The sequence below is a fragment of the Amia ocellicauda genome, chromosome 5, assembly GCF_036373705.1.
Source record: "Amia ocellicauda isolate fAmiCal2 chromosome 5, fAmiCal2.hap1, whole genome shotgun sequence".
NCBI lineage: Eukaryota > Metazoa > Chordata > Actinopteri > Amiiformes > Amiidae > Amia > Amia ocellicauda.
The window spans coordinates 943461-966686 of NC_089854.1; the positions used below are offsets into that span (position 1 = coordinate 943461).

The window sequence follows — 23226 nt, forward strand, 5'->3', positions numbered from 1 at the left end:
GTCTATGGACCTCCTGAAGTAGCCTTGGCCACCCCCTGACTACCCCATGTATAAAACTCTAGTTCCGCCACTGTGCCCTCGACTCCTTACATTTTAACGGTTGAATGCGGCTTCACTGAAATAAATTGCATTAATGTATGGGGAGTTTTGTTGCCCAACTCTCTCATGGACAGGCCATGATTGACAAAATGGTCAATATCTGTGGCACAAATGTAATCTGAAACATTAGCTATTTGTATTCCCCTTTGAGCTACTCCACCACCACACATCTGATCCCCTCTTCCTTTATGGGCAGCTCTACCTCTCCCTTGTCCTTGCCCTCGCCTTCACCCTCAGCCTCTTACTTGGTCCATCCTTGCAAGCAGCTCAAATGTGTGCTCTTTTATGCATGAATAAGGACTGCTTGCTGAATGAACAATTGTGCAAAGAAGTTTTGCACATGTGCAGAAGAGGTTCACATTCATGGGAGAAATTTGTAGTAGATGTGACCAAATGTTTAAATTTTGTTTGACATGATTTACTCAACTGAGTTGTGTGTTTTGTAGAGAGTTGTGTTTACTGTTTTGTAAAATTGTGCATTATTTGTGAAAGCTATGAGAAATGACATAGTGGTTTGAAAAAATGAATACTGTTTTGCTCATTAGGTTAAGATGGAGATCAAGTTGACCCCAGTTTCATTAAAAGTGTCTTAGCAATCGAGAAAAACTGTAATAAATTCATCAGCAATAGCACAGTATAGTTTTCTGAAAGGTTCATGACTGTCATTGTGTCATTAAAGTGGTAGACGTTCAAATAGCTGCACCAGTGAGGGACGAGCTGGTTTATGTCAATAGGAAACTGCTTAGTTACCGCACATGCTGCTTAATAATCAGATCAAAAAATCGGATCAGTGGAGTCGGATCTTGATCTGCTTCGTACACCGCCTTTTCATGATCTGGATCCAGTGAGCCCGGAACCAATCCTGTTTTCTGGTCCTGTTACCGGCCCATCGATATAAATAGAAAAGGGAAAAGGTTTTGTATAGTGCACTCTATTATTCATACAAATAAGCACACACAAAACCGGAGTTGACAAACAACGTGTATATGGCTTTATTACGTCTCTTCGGATCTGACGTTCCCAGCATACCAAAACAGGATGTAACCAGGAGGCATGATGGGTCACCTAGAGGGACAAACTACTGTCTCAATGCACAACGAAATGAGTTAGCAATTCAATTGAATAGTTACTTACCTTACTTATGGCTGCTAGGAGGAGTAACAACCCCAGGGGTCAAGCAATAGTAGCAATAAATATGAATTTTCTTAGCCTATCCACACCTGTACTAACAATGAAAGGTGGTGAAGAAAATGAAGATATTGTACTGAGAGCCACTGTGAGGAGTAGGAGCATTGATATCAAATCACACACAAGGGTGAAATCACTGCTGTGTTTATTTCACCTCAGACATACATAAACAGCATTCAAGCCATATTAGAGATGGCCAGTGGTTTCTGATCTTCCTGTCCTCACGGCATTCCACTGTTAGCAACTCAGCAGACAGAGGTGTCCAGGTCAGGGGCTCCAGGCCTTGCTGCAGTCTCCCTCTGCCTCTCATCAGCACTCGGGAGAGCAACAGGGTCAGAGTCCAAGATAGAACAGTCTCCTTTCTGCTTCCGGGCGAGAGGCAGGTCCTGGGAAGGACGACACAGGAGACGCAGACGCTGTGGAGACACCAATTGCAGGCAGGACCGTCACTGACCTCCGCTAAGAGAGAGACAGGGAGAGAGAAAGATAGAGAATACCTGGTGCAGAGTTCCTGGAGTCTGGCTGAGTTTATACACCATCCACACAGGGACACAGACAGCAGAGGACAGTGTGAGGCACCAGCCCAGGACGTACGCCCAGCCTGGGTACACATAGGTGTTGTACTTCAGGGGGGAGTATCTGACCAGGGAGTAGATGAAGGTGCTCTGGGGGGAGGAGAGGAGAAGAGTCAGCTCCACCATAGAGGTCCCACACACACACACACACACACAGATACTCAATGAGGTACATTTCCAGTCAGCAAAGCAGTGAGACAAAGTTTAAAGGAGGACCCTGGAGCAACACTCACGGTGCACACAGCTGGGGTGATGTAGAGCCAGCAGTACCCAACCAGAGGCCAAGGACGATAGCCGATCATGTCCTCAATGTTGCGATAGAAGAGATCAGCTCCTGTAAAACCCCATCAGTCAAGAGAGGCACTTCAGTGATGATGTGATTACTGATTCAACAGACTATTTAAAGCAGCTGTTGAGCTCAAGAAGTAAACAGAAGTATTTACAAGTTGCCACAGACAGACACAGGAGTGTACAGGTGAGAGGCAGACATCTTGTTTTCCTAGTTTCAGACCAGTCTTTGCATTCCTCATTTTTTTTTAACTTTGCCTTAATTGAAGTTAATCTTATCACTTTTACCTCTAAATCAGCAATCATAGGATTAATTAATGCTCCTTAGATGCCAAGTTAGGGTTACACACTCATTTTCTCTCATGGTCTATGGACCTCCTGAAGTAGCCCTGGCCACCCCCTGGCCACCCCATGTATAAAACTCTAGTTCCGCCACTGCGCCCTCGACTCCTTACATTTTAAAGGTTGAATGCGGCTTCACTCAAATAAATTGCATTAATGTATGGGGAGTTTTGTTGCCCAACTCTCTCATGGACAGGCCATGATTGACAAAATAGTCAATATCTGTGGCACAAATGTAATCTGAAACATTAGCTATTTGTATTCCCCTTTGAGCTACTCCACCACCACACATCTGATCCCCTCTTCCTTTATGGGCAGCTCTACCTCTCCCTTGTTCTTGCCCTCGCCTTCACCTTCAGCCTCTTACTTGGTCCATCCTTGCAAGCAGCTCAAATGTGTGCTCTTTTATGCATGAATAAGGACTGCTTTTGTTTGACATGCCTTTCATCTCTGCTGTTTTGTAAAACTGTGCATTATGTATGAAAGCTATGAGAAATGACTTAGTGGTTTTCAAAAATGAATACTGTTTTGCTCATTAGGTTAAGATGGAGATCAAGTTGACCCCAGTTTCATTAAAATTGTCTTAACAATCGAGAAAAACTTCAGTGATGATGCGATTACTGATTCAACAGACTATTTAAAGCAGCTGTTGAGAGCAAGAAGTAAACGGAAGTATTTACAAGTTGCCACAGACAGACACAGGAAAGTACAGGTGAGAGGCAGACAAAAGCTACTTCAAGCAGCTGTTGAGAAAGAGCTGTGTTGTTTCTCAGAGAGAGAAAGTTAAGCAGTTGAGCAGGGAACATTGTTTGGATGGAGAAAGTGAGGAGTCCATATAGACTCCTAGGTCTTTCTCATGCGTTACTTCATCTAGCTCTATTCCTCCCATAGTGTCATTATAGTGGACATTTTTATTATGTATTATTATGTATTATGTAGTATTACCTTGCGCTTGTCCACATTGAATTTCCAGATTGTGACTACTCTCTGTGTAAAGAAGTGTCTCCTGTTTTCTGTCTTGAATGCCTTTCCATTTGTGTCCCGGGTGCGTGTGTCCCTGCTGATCTGGAAAAGCTCCACTGGTTTGATGTGGTCGATGCCTTTCATGATTTTGAAGACTTGGATCAAGTCCCCACGTAGTCTCCTCTGTTCCAGGGTGAAAAGGTTCAGTTCCCTCAGTCTCTCCGAGTAGGACTTTCCCTTCAGACCTGGAATAAATCTGTTTGCTCTCCTCTGAACTGCCTCTAAAGCAGCAATATCCTTCTTGAAGTGTGGAGCCCAGAACTGTCCACAGTATCCAGATGAGCTCTAACTAGTGCATTGTACAGTCTGAACATCACTGCCCTTGTTTTAAATTCTACACTTTTGACAATATACCCTAGAATTCTGTTTGCCTTTTTTATTGCTTCCCCACATTGTTTGGATGGAGACAGTGAGGAGTCCACGTAGACTCCTAGGTCTTTCTCATGCGTTACTTCATCTAGATCTGTACCTCCTATAGTGTAATTATAGTGGAGATTTTTGTTACCTGCATATATTACTTTGCACTTGTCCACATTGAATTTCATTTGCCAGGTGTCAGCCCACAACTGAATATTATCTAAGTCCCTCTGAATAGCCTGTGCTGCCAAGATTGTATCTGCTGAGCCACCTATTTTAGTATCATCTGCAAATTTGACAGGTTTCCTTACTATCCCAGAGTCCAGATCATTAATATAGAATAGAGAAAGCAAAGGCCCTAGTACTGATCCCTGTGGAACTCCACTAACAACCTCACTCCAGTTAGAAGCGACTCCTCTAATCGACACCCTCTGTTTCCTAGACATCAACCAGTTCATAATCCATCTACTTAAATTACCCTGAATGCCTACAGCTTCAGTCTTTGGTTTGGAACCTTATCAAAAGCTTTTTGGAAATCTAAGTATATCATATCATATGCTTTTACATGATCTACAGCTGCAGTTCCATGTTCAATTTTTTTTTACATTTGCTGTCTTCCAGTCAGTTGGCACATCCCCTGTTCTAAGTGTCATTTGGAATAATCGAGTTAGCGGCCTATAAATAATTTCCCTCATTTCTTTAAGTACTGTTGGAAATATCCCATCTGGCCCAGGTGATTTGTTTGTTTTTAATTCTGCTAGTCCCTTTAGTACCTCCTCCTTATTTATCCTGATCTCTCTTAGGGTTTGACTGGACTGATTGTCAACCTGTGGCATGTCATCTGTTTTTCTTTTGTAAAAACCTCTGTGAAATACTCATTTAGAACATTTGCCACATCTTGTTCGTTTTCCAAGATACCTCTATTTTTGCCCTTTATCTGTTTCACCTCCTCCTCGCTTGCTGTTGTAATATTGAAAAAAGCTCTTTGCATTGGTTTTAGCTCCAAGAGCTATGTTTCTTTCTATTTCCCTCTTTGCTTTCCTGATCACTTTCTTAAGATCTCTTTGCAGCTCAACATATTCTATGTATTTTGTTTCGTCACCATCCCTTTTGTATGCGCTATCCAACATTTTCTTCCTCTTGATATTTTTTTGCATACCTCTATTAAACCATTTTGGCCAATGTTTTTTGTTCCTCAGTTTGCTAAGTTTTGGTACAAATTGCTCCTGAGCCTCAAGTAGTATATTCTTAAAATATACCCATCCATTTTCAACTGACTACAGGGACACACAGATCTGGGGACACAAATGGACTTCAAGGCATTCAAGACAAGAGATACTTCTTCACACAGAGAGTCATCACAATCTGAACAAACTCCCCAGCGATGTGGCTGAAGCTGAAAATTTGGGAACATTCAAAAATAGACTGGATAGGATCCTTGGATCACTTAGTTATTAATGGACACCAACAAGCACAATGGGTTGAATGGCCTCCTCTTGTTTGTAAACTTCCTTATGTTCTTATGACTCACTGTGTGATGCAAGTTTAATTCTGTGAGATGTCTGGAAGCATGAGATCATTCCTGAGGGAAAAGTGAAAGGCCTCTACAGGAAGTAAAGTTATTAGATGATGCTTTAAAGACAGTGGGGAAGGAGATCGCACCTACCGTACACCCATCCAATGCAAATGGTCTGACTAACTGCAATTAACAACACAGAGACTCCATTGCAAGCATAGTATTCAACCAGCTGGAAAACATATATTCCCCCCTGGAGAGAGACAAAGTCACTACATTAGACCAGGAGGATCAGACTGTGTGTGACCATTGATGATTAATCTGTTATATAGATGCTGGTCAATCAATAATATAGATGCTGGTCAATTGGTTTTATGAACCCTTTTACTGGCTTCACAAAGCTCTTAGAGGAGACCACCATTAACAGCATTAACATCAAAATTGCTTAATCAACATCAATAGTTAAGAGAAATCTAATCACCTAATTTCTTAACTTGTTTGTGGAAACAAAATACTCAGCATACTTTATGTGTACTAGAGATGGTAGTTCATTCAGCCCTTGACCCCTGACCTCAGTGAGCATGAGCAGTCCAATCAGGAAGTGCACCGCACACAGCAGCAGCAGCAGGAGCTCCCGCCGGTACCCTCTCCTCAGGGCCGAGGGGAACGAATCCATGATTGCCATCAACACTGTCTCAACACCCGCAAACTGCAGAGCGACAAAACAGACTGTGATTCCTCTGAATATCTCAGCCCCTTCCCAGAGCTCAGGGCTCAACACAGAGCAGGCACCCCTGGCACTATGGCTCCCTGAAGGAGAATGTTACACAGTGACAGACTCACCTGGGTGTCCACTGCTAGCAGGATGACCATGATGAAGAAGCAGACGGACCAGAGCTGGGGCAGAGGCATCATGGCCACCGCCCGCGGGTACGTAATGAACACCAGCCCAGGACCTGCATGAATGCACAGGGGACAATACAATTGACAATGGAAAAGAGCCTGAAATGATAGGTTGCATATGCAACCACGGTTATCTGAAAAAGGAAGCACTGCCCAAAGGGGAGGGGTTTCTGCGCACTGCCATAGAAACCTGTTTGAAATGTCACTCTATCAAAGCTGCCATTGGCCCCTGCGGTCGTCACTCAGAACAGGTCCCTTCCCACATCCAGGAGCGAGGACCGTAGTCACGCTCTTATCGGGAACCGTCTAGAATCAGCATATACAAAAGCATATACAGAGGTCAACTCTTTTGCCCTCCGCTCACAATAGCAAGGCCGGCTGCTCTACAAGTGCAGCTAGGAGCAAGGCTGAATCACTTGCACAATATCTGGCACGGGCAATCAAGCAACTTGTGCGGCCTCCATGCAATATCATGGCAGTGGATCCCTGATCCAATAGGAGCGGGGCCACAGACCTAATGAAAAAACAACAGAATACATAGCTGGCTAGTCAACGGAGTAGCCGAGATGAACAACAATATACAATATGTACATATAGCATGACAGCAAGACTTTCATGCTGTCAGCGCGCAGCACAGGAGCATCCAACTCAACTGAATAGTACAGAGTGGAAGAGCTCTATTGTGCTGACAATTAGATTTTGTACAAACGAACTATATACACCACGGGGCGCAGGAGCTTGCTCATGCGCCACATGTGGGACATCAGAGCGGTGGCCGCTTGCTCCACTAGCACAGCTAGAAGCAAGGCCACACCAGCTTGACCATGTCGTGACAAATGAACTATATACATCACGGGGCGCAGGAGCCGGCTCATGCGCCACACGTGAAACACAGGAGCAGTTGACACCTGCCGAATAGCACAGCTTACCGTGTGAATAAATTAACTATGTACACAGCAGGGCACAGGAGAAATTCAAGCACACTCTGCTGGAGGACAATCAGCTGGGAACAGCGGCAGTGAGCTCCATGCTACACAGTCCTGCTGTTTAACACATATACAGTGCATCCGGAAAGTATTCACAGCGCTTCACTTTTTCCACATTTTGTTATGTTACAGCCTTATTCCAAAATGGATTAAATTCATTATTTTCCTCAAAATTCTACAAACAATACCCCATAATGACAACGTGAAAGAATTTTGTTTGAAATCTTTGCAAATTTATTAAAAATAGAAAACAAAAAAGCACTTGTACATAAGTATTCACAGCCTTTGCCATGACACTCAAAATCTCAGGTGCATCCTGTTTCCACTGGTCATCCTTGAGATGTTTCTACAACTTGATTGGAGTCCACCTGTGTTAAATTCAGTTTATTGGACATGCTTTGGAAAGGCACACACCTGTTTATATAAGGTCCCACAGTTAACAGTGCAATGTCAGAGCACAAACCAAGCCATGAAGTCCAAGGTCGAGGCGCAGATCTGGGGAAGGGTACAGAAAAATTTCTGCAGCATTGAAGGTCCCAGTGAGCACAGTGGCCTCCATCATCCGTAAATGGAAGAAGTTTGGAACCACCAGGACTCTTCCTAGAGCTGGCCGCCTGGCCAAACTGAGCGATTGGGGGAGAAGGGCCTTAGTCAGGGAGGTGACCAAGAACCCGATGGTCACTCTGACAAAGCTCCAGCCTGTCTCTGTGGAGAGAGGAGAACCTTCCAGAAGAACAACCATCTCTACAGCACTCCACCAATCAGGCCTGTATGGTAGAGTGTGTTGTGTTTACTGTTTAATTATAAATTGTTCTGCTACACTATTCTTTAAATTCTCCTGCCAAGTTCTACATTCCACCCGATAGGTGGCAGTATACTTTATACAATTTACATAATCACATACTGTACTCTCTTGTGGAACAGATAGAGGAGAGATTACAAAAAAAAGAAAGTGCAGCCATATCGAACCGGTTCTGAGATTAAAGAAAGTGAATTGCAATCCGCTCGCTCTCGTATTTTATTTACACCATCGGTCACTACAGAGTGGCCAGACGGAAGCCACTCCTCAGTAAAAGGCACATGACAGCCCACCTGGAGTTTGCCAAAAGGCACCTGAAGGACTCTCAGACCATGAGAAACAAAATTCTCTGGTCTGATGAAACAAAGATTGAACTCGTGTCCAGAGGAAACCAGGCACCGCTCATCACCTGGCCAATACCATCCCTACAGTGAAGCATGGTGGTGGCAACATCATGCTGTGGGGATCTTTTTTAGTGGCAGGAACTGGGAGACTAGTCAGGATTGAGGGAAAGATGAATGCAGCAATGTACAGAGACATCCTTGATGAAAACCTGCTCCAGAGCGCTCTGGACCTCAGACTGGGGCGAAGGTTCATCTTCCAACAGGACAACGACCCTAAGCACACAGCCAAGATAACAAAGGAGTGGCTGCAGTACAACTCTGTGAATGTCCTTGAGTGGCCCAGCCAGAGCCCAGACTTGAACCCGATTGAACATCTCTGGAGAGATCTGACAATGGCTGTGCACCGACGCTCCCCATCCAACCAGGTCCTGCAAAGAAGAATGGGAGAAACTGCCCAAAAATAGGTGTGCCAAGTTTGTAGCATCATACTCAAAAAGACTTGAGGCTGTAATTGGTGCCAAAGGTGCTTCAACAAAGTATTGAGCAAAGGCTGTGAATACTTATGTACATGTGCTTTTTTTGTTTTTTATTTTTAATAAATTTGCAAAGATTTCAAACAAACTTCTTTCACGTTGTCATTATGGGGTTTGTTTGTAGAATTTTGAGGAAAATAATTAATTTAATCCATTTTGGAATAAGGCTGTAACATAACAAAATGTGGAAAAAGTGAAGCACTGTGAATACTTTCCGGATGCACTGTATATATACAGAGCAGGGTACAGGCCAGACGCATGCACCACCGCAACAGAATGCATAATGAACAAACTATATACAGGGTGGCCTCGTAAGGCAACGTGCCTGTAAATCCAGGAGCAGTTCGCGTGGGTGCTTGACTCGAAGGCATAGTCCGGTGGAAGGGAAGATACAATCCAGTAGGCTACAGAGCCCGTAAGCTACTGGGACTCGACTGCAGCCAATACCGGGTTCCCAATGGAAGGGACCCCGGTCCCGTTACGTCCAACCTGTAGAACCGGGCAAATGTAAGTGGTGAGGCCCAAGCTGCAGCCGCACAAATGTCTGCCAAGGGGGTGCCTTGAAAAAGTGCCCAAGATGTGGCAACGCCTCGAGTCGAGTAGGCCAACAGGTTTCAGGCACCGGTGTCCCGGTGGACTCGTAGGCCATGGTAATAGTGTCCACAAATCCAATGTGAGAGACGATGCTTTGAAAGCGCTTGGCCCTGTGTCCACGCTCCATAAGACACAAACAGTTGGTCCGAGCGCCGAAAGTCCTTAGTGCATTCCAAATAGCACCTGAGGGCCCGCACAGGGCAGAGCAGGTGAAGCCGATTCAAATTCAAATTCAAATTCAAATTCAAATTCAAAACAAGCTTTATTGGCATGATATGTTTACACACATGTTTACAAGTATTGCCAAAGCAATTGGGTACATTGAAATTATATAAAATAACATTAAGAACTTTACAAATATAAAATAATATATTGTGTTATTTACATATATTTTACATGGTTAATGTGCTGTGTTAGTGGTTTGGAGACATGGTTGTGGTTCTCTGGCTGTGTGGCAGGCTGTGATGCAATCTGCTGCGATCACAGCGCAGTCTCTGTGCTCCCGCAGCACCACTGAGCCGCGCCTCTGTGCTGAGCTGGGGGAAGTCGGGACTCTGCTGTGAATCTGGGGAAGAAGGTGTCTCTGACCTGTGTTTATCTGGAGCAGGTCAGGGTGAAGTGCGCCTCTGTCTCTACTTCCCCAGACCCACACTGTCCACACAGGCGTCTGTCTCTGGGGGTCGAGGTCTGCCTGTGCCGTCCGGTCTCCACCTCCAGGCTGTGGTCGCTCAGTCTGTACCTGGTCAGAGTCTGTCTCTGCTTGGGGTCTATGACCAGTGTCAGGTATTCTGCCGGGCTGTATCCTCTGCCCAGGGCCCTGTAGCACTCCAGCTTGTTCTGCTGTTTGGTTTGTTCAGCCCAGTGCTCGATGTAGCTGCAGTGCAGTGCCGCAGTGATGTGCTGGAGCTGGGGGGACTGTCTCCTGCCTCGGCTGCTCAGCAGCTCTGTGCTGTCGGTGTGGCTCTGGGCACAGAGCCTCAGGGCCAGCTGGCCAAGGGTGTCTGTGTAGGGGGTGCGTTCCTGCTGCCTCAGGGTGCTGTGCTGGAGGGTCTCTGGGCTGCTGTGCTTCAGGTGCAGCCAGTATTTCAGGGCTCTCTTCTGCACTGCAAAGCCCAGAGGCAGGCGCCCCAGTTCGGCTTGGCAGCTATTGTTGGGGCTGCTCCTGTGGAGCTTCAACACGTACCTGCAGAACTCGGCGTGCAGGGCTTCTGTGGGGCTCCTCTCCCATTTGTCGAAGTCGGTGCTGATAACCGGGCCCCAGACCTCACTGCCATACAGCAGGATGGGCAGGATCACGCTGTCAAAGAGCTTCATCCACAGCAGCACCGAGGGGTTCAGGTAGCTGATCCTCTTCCTGATGGTGTAGTACGCCCTGCGTGCTTTGTCAGCGAGGGTCTTGACAGCGAGGGTGAAGTTGCCTGAGGAGTTTATTAGCAGGCCCAGGTAGGTATAGCTGGCTGTGTGCTCTATTGTGGTGCTGTTTGTATTTTCTGCTTTGGATCCTGGCTTTCTTCTGGAAGATCATGATTTTAGTTTGGTCCATTTTGACCTCCAGGGCCCAGGCTCTGCAGTAATGCTGCAGTGTGTCCAGCTGCTGCTGGAGCCCTTGCTCTGTGGGTGACAGTAGCACCAGGTCATCTGCGTACAGGAGGCACTTGATCTGGGTGTCATCCAGCGTCAGGCTGGGGCCAGCTGGGGCCTGCAGCTCTGTGGCCAGCTTGTTGATGTATATGTTGAACAGGGTGGGACTCAGACTGCAGCCCTGCCTCACCCCTTGGCCCTGGGGGAAGGCTTCAGTCCTCCTGGTGTCCACCTTCACGCTGATCTTGCTGCCTGTGTACATGGATTTGATCACATCGTACACCCTCCCCCCTATGCTGCTCTGGATGAGCTTCAGATACTCAGATGGCTGAGTCTAGGGGTGACTGTGCATCTTTAATCACTCTCTCCAGTGTTTTAAGATCCTGAAGGATTTCAGTTTGCTCTGGGTTTAGGTCTTTGTCCGGGATTGGCTGGTATAATGATTCAAAGTAGTTTTTCCAGATGTTTCCATTTTGGATACCCAGCAGTTTGTCGTGTTTGTTGGGGTTCAGATTGTGCCAAAGATCCCAGAAAGTGTTTTTGTCAATGGACTCCTCAATTTGATCGAGTTTATTTTTCTCGTACTTTCATTTTTTCTGGATCAGCATGTGTTGGACTGTTTCAGGGTTTGGCAGTATGTCTGCCGCAGTGTTGTGTTGTCGGGGTCGCGGTGCTTTTGGTTTGAAAGTGCTCTGAGTTTCTTGTGCATTTTGTTGCAGTTGTTGTCAAACCATTTTTCTGTCATGTTTTGTTTTTTGGTTTTGTGAGAGTGTTTCTTGGGCCTCAGATTTGATGATTCTGCCAGTTTTGAAGAGATCTTTCACGGCCTGGTTGACTCCTGTCCTGTCCTTGTGGTAGGTGTTTTGCAGAAACTGGGTCAGGAGACGGTTTGGTTCTTCACTGCTTCAGGGCGCTCTCATACTGCTCTCTGCTGTCTGCTGTCCATCTGTAGCAGGACTGGAGCTTGAGCAGGTGTGCCGTGGGGACGGGCTGTGTGTCCGTCTGGACGCCTGTGCGCAGGTAGAGGACTGTTTGGTTGTGGTCTGAAAGTGCTGACTGCGGTCTGATTACATAGGCATTGATGCTGTGAGGGTTGAGGTCAGTGATGGTGTAGTCCACCACACTGCACCCCAGAGCAGAGCTGTAGGTGTAGTTTCTCAGAGAGTCCCCCCTGGAGACAGCACTTTTGGGAGGAACGTAGGGTTAGGCCGTAGCTTGACCCTGGAGCCATCTCCAACACTCATGCATTTTGCAGAGGTGATCGCCAGCAAAAATGCAGTCTTAAGTGACACCAGCTCAGGTGAGTTCAGTGGCTCAAATGGAGCTTGGGAAAGTGCATCCAGCACTACATCAAGATGCCATGAGGGCAGTGAAGGGGTGCGAGGAGGCCGCAGCTGTCGAGCTCCCTTTAAAAACTGCACAGCCAGGAAATGAGATCCAGGGGGCTTGCCATCAATCCGGACATGACATGCGGAGATGGATGACAGATACACTTTGAGCGTGAATGGGGACTTGCCCTGGTCCAACAGCTCCTGTAGAATTTGTAATATTACCCCGATGGGGTAATGAATTGGGTCTTGACTGCTGTCTTGGCACCAGGTGCTATACATCCGCCAGCGGTAGGAATACTGCGACCTCGTAGAGGGAGCTCTCGCCGACTGAATAGTGGCTGCTACCGCATCTGACAGACCCCAGGCAATCAGTCGTTCCCGCTCAGGGTCCAGGCGCAGAGCTGGAGGAGGCCCGGATTGGGGTGCCAAAGCATGCCCTGCACCTGGGACAACTAGTCTGCTCTCACTGGGAGCTGCCAAGGCTCTCCGTGGAGGAGGGTGATCAGGTCTGCGAACCAGAATCTGTGAGGCAAATGAGGGGCTATCAGCAGAACTGTTGCTCGTTCTCTCCTGACCTTCTCCAGGACCACCGGGAGAAGGGAAAACTTCATGGTGTGGGGGGGGGCGGCATCTGTTGCGCTGCCTGTGCTGTCTGCGCGGCCAGGAAAGCACAAATTTGGTCCATCCTGTTGTTTAAAACGGCGGTACGGGGAGGAGGTGACGGATGACGCCGAAGAGGGGGAGGGAGCCCAGGGGGCACCGCTCTTCCTTGTCGGTCACATGCACACGCGGGGGGAGGGACGTGTGCGGCCGTAGCGGGAGCCGGCGCAGCAGCGGAAGCAGGAGGAGATGTAAACGCAGGGGGTGTGGCTGTCTCCGTCACTGCAGCCCTGGAGGAGGAGATAAAGGGGCTCGGGGAGAGGCGGAGATCCAGCGCCCCCGAGGCCCCCCCGTCACTCGACAGAGTGGGAGATCTTCGGGCACGGCTAGTGTAGCACCGCCCGGTGGAACGGCGGACCAAATTGTGTCCACTGTCAGTGCCCAGACATACGGGGCATAAGACCTCCCCACTCCAGGCGGGCAAAGTGCGTTGTCCGCAAGCGTCATAGTGGTGGGGGCGAGAGGAGCTCGTCACCAAGCGACGAGCGCACACGCACATCCACAGCACCAGGTGCTGGACACAAGCGCCGCGTGGCCCGTAGGTTTAACCACACCGTGTGTGCCAGGGTTTCCGGGGACACCGGGTGACGCGGAGTCCAGGGTCCGAGGGGGCCGAGGGTAGTAGACCACCAGCCATAGCGGGATCTAAAACCGGGGGCCTACACACACGGACAGGGAGGGCTTGTAGAGCTCGTTCTCAGCTAACTGAGAGAGCAAGATCTCCTACAGACGCAGCTGTGGGCTGTAGTGCGGGCGCAAGCCAGCGGAGGAGCACCTCATGAGGGTGAGATCTCTTACGACACACTTAGGCTCAGGCCGGACAGCCGGGCCTCGGATTTTACTGCCGCTGCTAGCACTCCTGCTGTGGAGGAAAAAGCCCTGTGGACAAAAAAACAACACAGCAAGCAGTCGGAATATATATACCACTATATAAACATAACTATTATTTTTAAAATGCTCTATTTGTAACCAAAAACAAACCGATAGCGCAGCCAGAGCTCCAGTGCACGGACAGGACAGAATCAGAATTAGCTATCAATGTAACTAATAAAACACATGAAGTGAAGCCAACCAACCGAAATACAGTTTGTAATGGTCTGGTGCACAAACACACAAGGCACAGAGAGCTCACATTCTCTAGGCCGCAAAGAGGTAAAAGACGACGAACCTGTGCAGAAGTCACCTTTTATACAAACAGAAAGTGGGAAGGGACCTGTTTGAGTGACATGCACAGGGGCCAATGGCAGCTTTGATAGTGCCATTTCGATCAGGTTCCTACAGAAGTGCGTAGAAACCCCTCCCCTTTGGGCAGTGCTTCTGACTTGAAAGGTAACTTTCATTTGCTTCAGGTGCTTAATTTAGTGATCGGATGCCTTGTCGGATGCCAGCCCCACTAGGAGACTGTGACCAAGTGGGGTTACATGAATAAGACTACAACCTCAGTAACACTGACGCTGAAGGGGAGTGGCGCACCTGACAGATCTGCTGCTTACCAGACTCGGCCACCAGTGAGATGGGCACTCCCTGCTCCTGCGCCATGAAGCCCAGCACAGAGAAGACGGCGAACCCGGCCACAAAGCTGGTGCCGCTGTTCAGCAGACACAGGTAGAAGGACTCCCTGCAATGTGAAAGGCCAGGATTTCAAATGTCTCATCAAAAGCACAACGGAGTCTCAGAAAGATCTGCCCCTTTAAGGACAAATTTAGTATTTCCTAAATATTTCAGTGTGTAATGATTAGCACATACATGGAGGAGTTCTTGGGAGATTGTCTCATCCCTTCTGAGAAGAGGGTAGAAAACCCCTGGACTGTATCAGTGGATTTGAACATTTTCAACAGTAAAAACGCTTGAGGTTTGGGAATTTGAAATGCAAAACATACCTGTCAGGCTGTGATACTCACCTGTAACAGTCATTGTTATACTTGTTGTAACTGCCAAGAGCTATAAGCAGTCCTGCACAAACACTGAAGGAGAAGAAGACTTGTATCCCTGCATCCATCCACACCTGGGACAGACAGAGATATAGAGTGTTTGGTTATATGTGATATTAACGTGATGCTGAGTAATTCTGGGAGAATCTGCAACTACAGAATAATCTGGAAAGGCAGTAGAGGAAGAAAATACACTGTGCTATTTTATTCTAAAAGTCCAGCCTGCAGGATTGGAAAACTGTCCAGACAGAGAAGTAAGAAAAAGTGTGTTGATAACTTGCAGACGATCAAACTTCCGGTATGAGACCGGTCTCTCTGTCTTAATATACATAATGAGGAGGGTCTGTATTTGTGTCGTATTGTACACGGACACAGGGGTCAAGGCTGTGGGGACATCGTGTGTCCTGATGTACCTGTGGGTCAGTGAGTCGGGTGGGGTCGGGGTAGAGGTAGAAGAGCAGCCCGTCAGCGGCACCAGGCAGGGTGAGCCCTCTGACCAGCAGCGCCAGCAGCATCACATAGGGGAACGTGGCTGTGAAGTACACCACCTGAGGGCAGACACACGCAGTGGGCTTCTTTAGTTCTTTAGTCACCTATAGTGCTCACAACAGGGACACAAGCCGGCTTCTCAATGCAGCTTTGATCATACTGTAAGATATTATTTGTTAACATAGAATATATTTTTCTATAGGAAATTCTATCTGGTTTGGTACAGGAAACAGACTTGTCTCCTTTGATCTAGTTCCATAAAAATTTGAAGGAGGCCCTGACATGACAAATTACTTGAGCATGAGTACAAAGTCCATTGTACCTGTCCTCTGATTGGCTCTTAGCCAAATTCCAAAGACCCCCCCATTTCTAGGTTACATTTCTATCACACACCCTTATCATGGTGTCATACTGAAAAAATGTGATTGGTTGAAATGAAACCTTATAAAACTAGGGACAAATAAAGAGAAGTGAGTTCAAAGAGAAGACAATGTCAAGAGAAGAGCAGGAGGAAGAGAGAGACACACCCGCTGCCTGACCAGACTGACCTAAACTGCCCCGTGAGGAGAAATCGGGTATTATCTGTTTCTTTCTGTAATTCAGCAGAAGCTTAATATTACTTATTTTCAGTAATATAATTGAATGATATGAGTTTTCCATTTTTGTCACAAATAAATGATTATTGTGACTTGACCGCATCTTCCCTCTAAAAAGAATCTTGAAAGAGAAACCAATTGACCTATGAGTTTTCAGTTCAAGTATTTATTTAGATTGACTGAAAAACCAAGCATATGAAATTCTCTTACAATCCTCAGAAACTGCCTCGGTGTCAGTTTTGGAGTTTTCCAGGTTGTGGGAGAATTGAAACTGATAAATATTGAAGGACAGTCGAGAGACTGTGACGAAGGGAAACAGGTGTTTTTAAAATAAAAGGGTCGACCAACAGAGTGTTTGTGTAGGTAATGAGACCAGAGACCACAAATACATTGTGATTATTTGCGTAAGTAATAAGACCAGGGACCACAAATAAAGTGTGATTGTTTTGTAAAAGGTGAACAAAATGAATTCAGATCGAGGTTGTGAAAAGACTGTATAGGTACTGAGACCAGGGACTGCAGTCTGAATTATGGCAGGATTGTAAACGGATTTCTTAAAGAGAGATACGTTAAGGTAGAAAATAAAATGAAAAAGAACAGATGGGATCCCGATTGGATTCCGAGACAACAGAGAATGATGGGGCAAGGAAATAAAACTGATAAAGGAATCGTAGTTTTGTGCCACATTAATGAACTACTGGAAAATAAAATTAGAGATATATCTGCCGATATTAGGCATTTTCTAGCATTGATCCCTCAAATCTCTCCCTGTCAGAGATAAATTGTGTCAAATATGCACTGAAGGCTGGATTTTTACATTTTACATACATACATTTTCATCATAAATGACAACCACGAGTCAAACATTGTAAAAATAAATACATTAAATTAGAATAAGTGAGAATAAAGGAAAAGTATAAAAATGTGCAAGTTCTATACATTAAAATAAAGAATAAGATAGTGTTCTCTGTATGTTTAACCCTGTTAAGCACTCTGACATTTTTGTATAAAGGATGCTAAATAAATAAAGTATTATTAGTAATAATAATGTGCTGGTCTAGCTTATATTAGTATTTTACATGTGTCAAGTCCTCCTCATTCCTCAATACTGCCTGAAGAAACCTGTATAATGTTTTATATTAATATTATCCATCCATACATCCGTTTTCATAACCGCTTATCCATGTGGGTCATGGGGGACACCGGAGCCAATCTCAGCATAGGGTGTAAGGCAGGAGCACACCCATGACGGGACGCCAGTCCATCGCTGGGCACACACACAGGACAATTTAGTGTGGCCAATAACCTAACCCGCATGTCTTTGGACGGTGGGAGGAAACCGGAGTACCCAGAGGAAACCCACGCGGACACAGACAGACACCCTGAGCCAACACTTGAACCCAGGACCCCTGGAGCTGTGAGGCAGCAGCGCTAACCACCACACCACCATGCCACCCATATTAATATTATGATGATTATAATTATTAATACTGTATTTATTAGTCGGCTGTATTAATTGTTAAGCAAGCAAATGCTAACCAGGCTGTTTTACCAGAGCTGACTTAGCAGACTGTCTTTCAGTGTCTGTTTGTGGGTTTCCAGTTTCTCTCTCAAGGTTGGAGATATCACATTGTATTGATTGATGATCTCATTATCCCATTGTTAAAAAAAAACATGAGACTGCACATTTTGAATGCCAAGCAGGAAGACATCTGTTTTCATGATAAGAGGACAACTCATGCATGTAGAGCCCACCAGCTTCTGCCAGCTTGCAGTTTCTTAAAGCCTTTGATTGGACCCTGCTCACAACCTATGGCAGTAGACCTATAAAGCGATAAGCATTTTGATAAACTTTAAATCTCACTGTGGGCTTGCCCCCCACACATGATTCTTCTGAGCTCGTAATAAAGATGCTATTCTCTGTACTTTGAAAGCCTGCTTCTTTTAAAAAGGGTTCATCACTGCTGATCCAACAGTGGCAGGTTATAGATGCCCTCGAAAGTGTAACTTATTTAATATGCATATTAAACATATTGCAATATGAATCATAGCTAAATCGCCATAACTATGTTTATAAATAATGGTAAAAAAATATATAAGAACTACTGTTAAACTAAATAAACATGTATTTATTTATTGTCTGAAGTCTGAGGAAGGAATTTATGGTAATTTGAGAAAATATTTAGACAATAGTTTAAGAAAATGTGTCGGTGAAATATGTGCCGATACAGATATTCCTGTAAAAGACCAATATCGGCTGATAATATCGGTGCTCCGATATATCTGTTGGGCCCTAGTTATCATATTATAATAGAAGGTTTGAACTACCTTTGTATCTGTCTTCACAGGTAGGAGCTGGCACCTACGATTAACCCTTACATTCATCCCACAGGTCCCCTACCCAAACACCATGACTTGAGGAAATGGACAGACCAAAGTGAGGGAAATGTTGGTTCTTCACTATCCCTGTTACCCCCTTGGTCCCTGCCCTCCCACACTGCCTCAGCACACGTATGCAATAGCCCACCATCCTTGTCCACTGTAGACAGTGTCTATGGATAGACAGGAGGGAAGGGTGCGCTGGGAATATTGTCCTCGGGTCAAATCATATTATGAACAAAAAGACTGTGAATAATGACATTAACTGTCTCTTCCAAAAGGGGGTTGGAAACCAAATGTTTAAATACAAATGTAATGGAGTCTATGTCAATGTACTAATTCACAGGGAAGGCACTCACCTTCCCTGTGGACTTCACCCCCTTCCAGGCACAGAAATAGCAGACAATCCAGGAGAGCAGGAGGCACAGGGCCAGCTCCCACCTTAGGCCGCCCACCTGGTCGATCCCCGCCGAGACACCCAGCACTCGCCTCCTGCAAGGACCAGAGGAGTCCATTCAAGGTCATATTATACAATGGATAAGCTTGCAAATGACCTAGATAGGGTCAAGAGGCCTCCCATCCTTAATGTCTTTTATTATTAGTGTGTGTTTCTGTGTGCGTGTCTTTACTGGCACATTTTGGAAATAAACTTACTCCCAAAACTCCTGTACAGCTGAGGTTGCCCTTCTGGGATCTGTGCAGTTGGAAGTGTGGTTCTGCTCATCAAACTCCACACAGGCATCTGTCAGAGGCACCAACACAGAGAGGAGTGTGACCTTGTGTAAAACAGTGTGGAAGACAGTCCAGAGATTCAACAGAGCAATACAGATACAGATAATTCTGAAGAGATTCAAGTATACTAATCTATGATTTTACCAATTCTCTGACAGAGAGGAGTTGAGACCCACCTGCTAACCCAGATGGAGAAGAATCGGCTTCGATCATCCTACAGGTTGGAACTAAGCAGCGTTTTCCATAGACCTTCTGACTGTGTGGCGGTTTGCAGTTTTTCCAGAACTAATATTTGATCATTTGCATGTTTTCTATTTTCCCTTGGCGGCACATTCACCGGATAGATACTGTTGTTTGACTTTCCTTCCAACCTTATATTTATCTTTCTTAGTTTTTCTTCCATGTGTGTATCAGGGAGAGTGAAAATGCAAGAACTATTTTCAAACTGTATTTTCAAGTCAACTTGAAGGACACTGGGTTTTTATGGCTAAAATGGAAATGTAATCCAGTAATGTTGAATGCATTGAGTGTTTTGACGTATGTTTTTTTAAATTTTATTCAATAAAAACGTGACTCTTCAGAGCACTGATCAGGCTGCAGGCTCGCAGTCCTACTCTGCAGTCTGCCCGTAACTCCCAGCTTCATAGTCCTGAAATTAAATCTTATACAAACAAAATTAATAGTTATCCTATTAAAACACTAATTTTTCATAGGCTTGGATGTATTCGTTCCTCTCGGGGCCCTCGCTTTTACAATCTAATAAAAGTTAAAACTACACAACAGAAATTACCTCCTCAAATTACTTCTCCCGTGTATAAGTTTGCTGTCTTAAACATCCGCTCACTAGCTAGCAAAGCAGCCTTAATAAATGACACCATAACTGACACACACATAGATGTGCTCACCTTGACTGAGACCTGGTTAAGACCAGACGACACTATTCCATTAGTAGAAGCCTCCCCTAACGACTACTCCTACTGCCAGAAGGCCCGTGAAACAGGCCGCGGGGGGGCTGACCACCATCTACCGCACAGACCTGCGCCTCTACTAAGCCATTAGACAGCTTCACATCTTTTGAAATTCCCCAGGTAGAATTTAGGCTTAATCCACCTCTTCAGCTTATAGCTGTTTATAGGCCACTGGGCCCCTATTCCTTTTTTTATGAACGAATTTATTGATCTCTTATCTAACTTAGCCACACACCATGATAAACTCATTATTTTGGGGGGATTTGAACACATATTAACATTAAAGACAACCCCCTCACTGTTAGTTTCTTGTCCCTATTGGAGTCTGTAGGCTTCAGTCAGCATGTGTCAGGACCCACACATCGTCACAATCACACATTAGATCTAGTTATTACCCGTGGGGTACAGATTCACAACCTAATAATATCACCCCAAAACCAGACGATTTCTGACCACTGCCTTATTACATTTGAGCTGCCTGGAGTAGAATCAGACACACAGGAGAGGAACATAGGAACTCGCTGCCTAAATCCTACTGCTATTCATACATTTACTACTCTGTTGCCAAATGCTAGCTTTATCAAAACAGGATCTGTTATCAAATAACTTCAACAATACACTAAGCATGGTTTTAGATACAGTAGCCCCATTAAGGACACGACAAATTAAACCAATGAAACACTCACCATGGTTTGACGAACACACTCGCTCACTTAAAACAGAATGCTGTAGATGTGAGCGTAAATGGAGAGAAACAAAACTAGAGGTCTTCCACATGGCATGGAATGACAGTATAATAAGATACAAGCAGGCCTGTCCTCTGCTAGGACTGCCAACTACTCTAATTTAATAGAGATGCATAAGAATAGCCCGTGTTTTCTCTTTAACACAATAGCGACACTTACTAATCAGCAGGTAAAGCCTTCAGAGGTCATCCCCCCAATATCACCTGCAATGACTTCATGGACCATTTCAATAGCAAAGTTAACGGCATTAGAAAACAGATAGAACAGGAAACATACACAGATACTATAGCCGACACATCCCTTCCTAAGGTTCTAGAGAAAGTAGTTCTTCTTATTATTATTTTTGTCATTTAGCTGATGCTCTTATCCAGGGCGACTTACACTTGTACCCATTTATACAGCTGGGCATTTTACTGGAACAATCTAAGTGAAGTACCTTGCTCAAGGGTACAACAGCACCGCCCCACCCAGGATTTGGGCCCACAACCTTCCAGTCATGAGTCCAGAGCCCTAACCACAATTCTACAGTGCTGCCTTTATGAATAATCTCAATCAGGCTTCCATTCCATAGTACAGAAACAGCCCTGTTAAAAGTATTAAACGATGTGTTTCAGTCCTCCGACTTAGGGCACGCCAGCGTTATGATTTTATTAGACTTAAGTGCAGCTTTTGACACAATTGACCACAAAATCTTGATATACCACTTAGAAAACTGTATTGGCCTATCTCACAATGTGCTGTCCTGGTTTAAATCATATCTGTCAAACAGACTCCAATATGTACAGATTAACGAGAACCACTCAAACGTCCTCGGACCTATACTTTTTTCATTGTACATGCTCCCTGTGATATCATTAGACAACATAATATTAACTTTCACAGTTACGCAGACGACACAATTATATCTGTCAGTAAATCCTAACAATACCATAGACATAATCTGCAGTCTGTTTGAGATTAAAACATGGGTGACAAAAAATAAATGTATGCTTAATTCTGATAAAACAGAAGTCCTAACTTTAGGGGACAAAAATCGAACTGTTCATCACGCACTGACAAAACTGAGTAATAATAACTTTAATTCCTCCTCTAAGGAGATGGCACGAAACCTGGGTGTCATCTGTGATCATAATCTATCTTTTGAATCACACATTCAGAATGTGTCGAGATCTTCCTTCCTCCATCTTAGAAACATTGCTAGACTAAGACAATTCCTCTCATTACAGGACACTGAGAAATTGATACACGCATTTGTTACATCTAGATTGGATTACTGTAATGCCATTCTGTCAGGCAGCACAAACCGACCTATTTCTGCACTTCAGTCCAAAATGCTGCTGTAGGAATCCTAACTGAAACAGAAACACATGACCACATCACTCCAGTATTGGCTTCTCTTCACTGGCTGCCCGTGCACTACAGGATACACTCCTTATCGAATACACTCCATGTTGGCCATTGAGATCCCAGCAAGCTGGTTTCTTAGTGGTCCCTAAAATACACAAGAAAACCACAGGTGGTAGAGCATTCAGTTACAGGGCTCCGAAACCGTGGAACGATCCTACAGCCAATGTAAGAGATGCCCCCTCTGTCTTAGCCTTTAAATCACAGCTGAAGACTCATCTGTTTAGTCTGTTTTTCTAGTCCATAGTGCCGCCGGTGTGCCATGGACATGCAATGCACAACTGACTTTGAAAATGTCCTGCATTGCATGACCAGTATCTGAGCACGACTTCCTTCTTGTCTTCCAGCAACAGCCCTAAACCGTGGACCCCCAGAGATTCAGTTTGACCTACATGCCATCCATAGGAGTTTTTTCGTTTTTCGCTCTTCCATGCCTAAATGGTTTATTTATTTAAATGTTCACTTACTTTATTTTAGATCATGTAAACTGTTTACAGGTCTATATTTATTTTACTTTATTGTATTTGTGTTTTATTTTATTTTGCTGTACATTTGTTGTATGTACATATAAACAAAGACCCACATTATTACAGCGTACCTTGTGCCTATACACACACGAGAGAGAACAAGGTTTTCTAACATACTTCAGAGCCAGTGATACTGGATGTGATACTAAGGGTCATTCTCTGCACTGGTGTGACGATATCGGCGGCAGTACCTGTGTTCCAGATGTGTCCACAGCTGGCCCAGGGCAGCTCTGAGCTGAAGGAGGAGAACAGGTAGAAGAAGGCCCAGGCCATGGTGATTATGTATGTAGTACCACCATATAGCACCATGACAAAAGTGCAACTGCCAATTCCTG

At 45.2% G+C, this 23226-nt stretch overlaps 1 protein-coding gene across 1 annotated transcript; it reads right to left on the reverse strand.

Annotated features, from left to right (window-relative positions):
• Positions 1 to 659: 659 nt before the first annotated feature.
• On the reverse strand, positions 660 to 23166 carry LOC136749124 (sodium- and chloride-dependent GABA transporter 2-like). Its single transcript, XM_066703088.1, has 12 exons — positions 23083 to 23166; positions 19169 to 19256; positions 18874 to 19006; positions 15464 to 15598; positions 15021 to 15124; positions 14613 to 14737; positions 6232 to 6344; positions 5960 to 6097; positions 5539 to 5641; positions 2096 to 2196; positions 1785 to 1952; positions 660 to 1703 (listed from the first exon to the last, which is right to left on the reverse strand). Exons 1-12 carry the CDS (start codon positions 23162 to 23164, stop codon positions 1533 to 1535), a joined length of 1461 nt encoding a protein of 486 aa, XP_066559185.1. The 5' UTR covers positions 23165 to 23166; the 3' UTR covers positions 660 to 1532.
• Between the last annotated feature and the right edge of the window lie 60 nt (positions 23167 to 23226).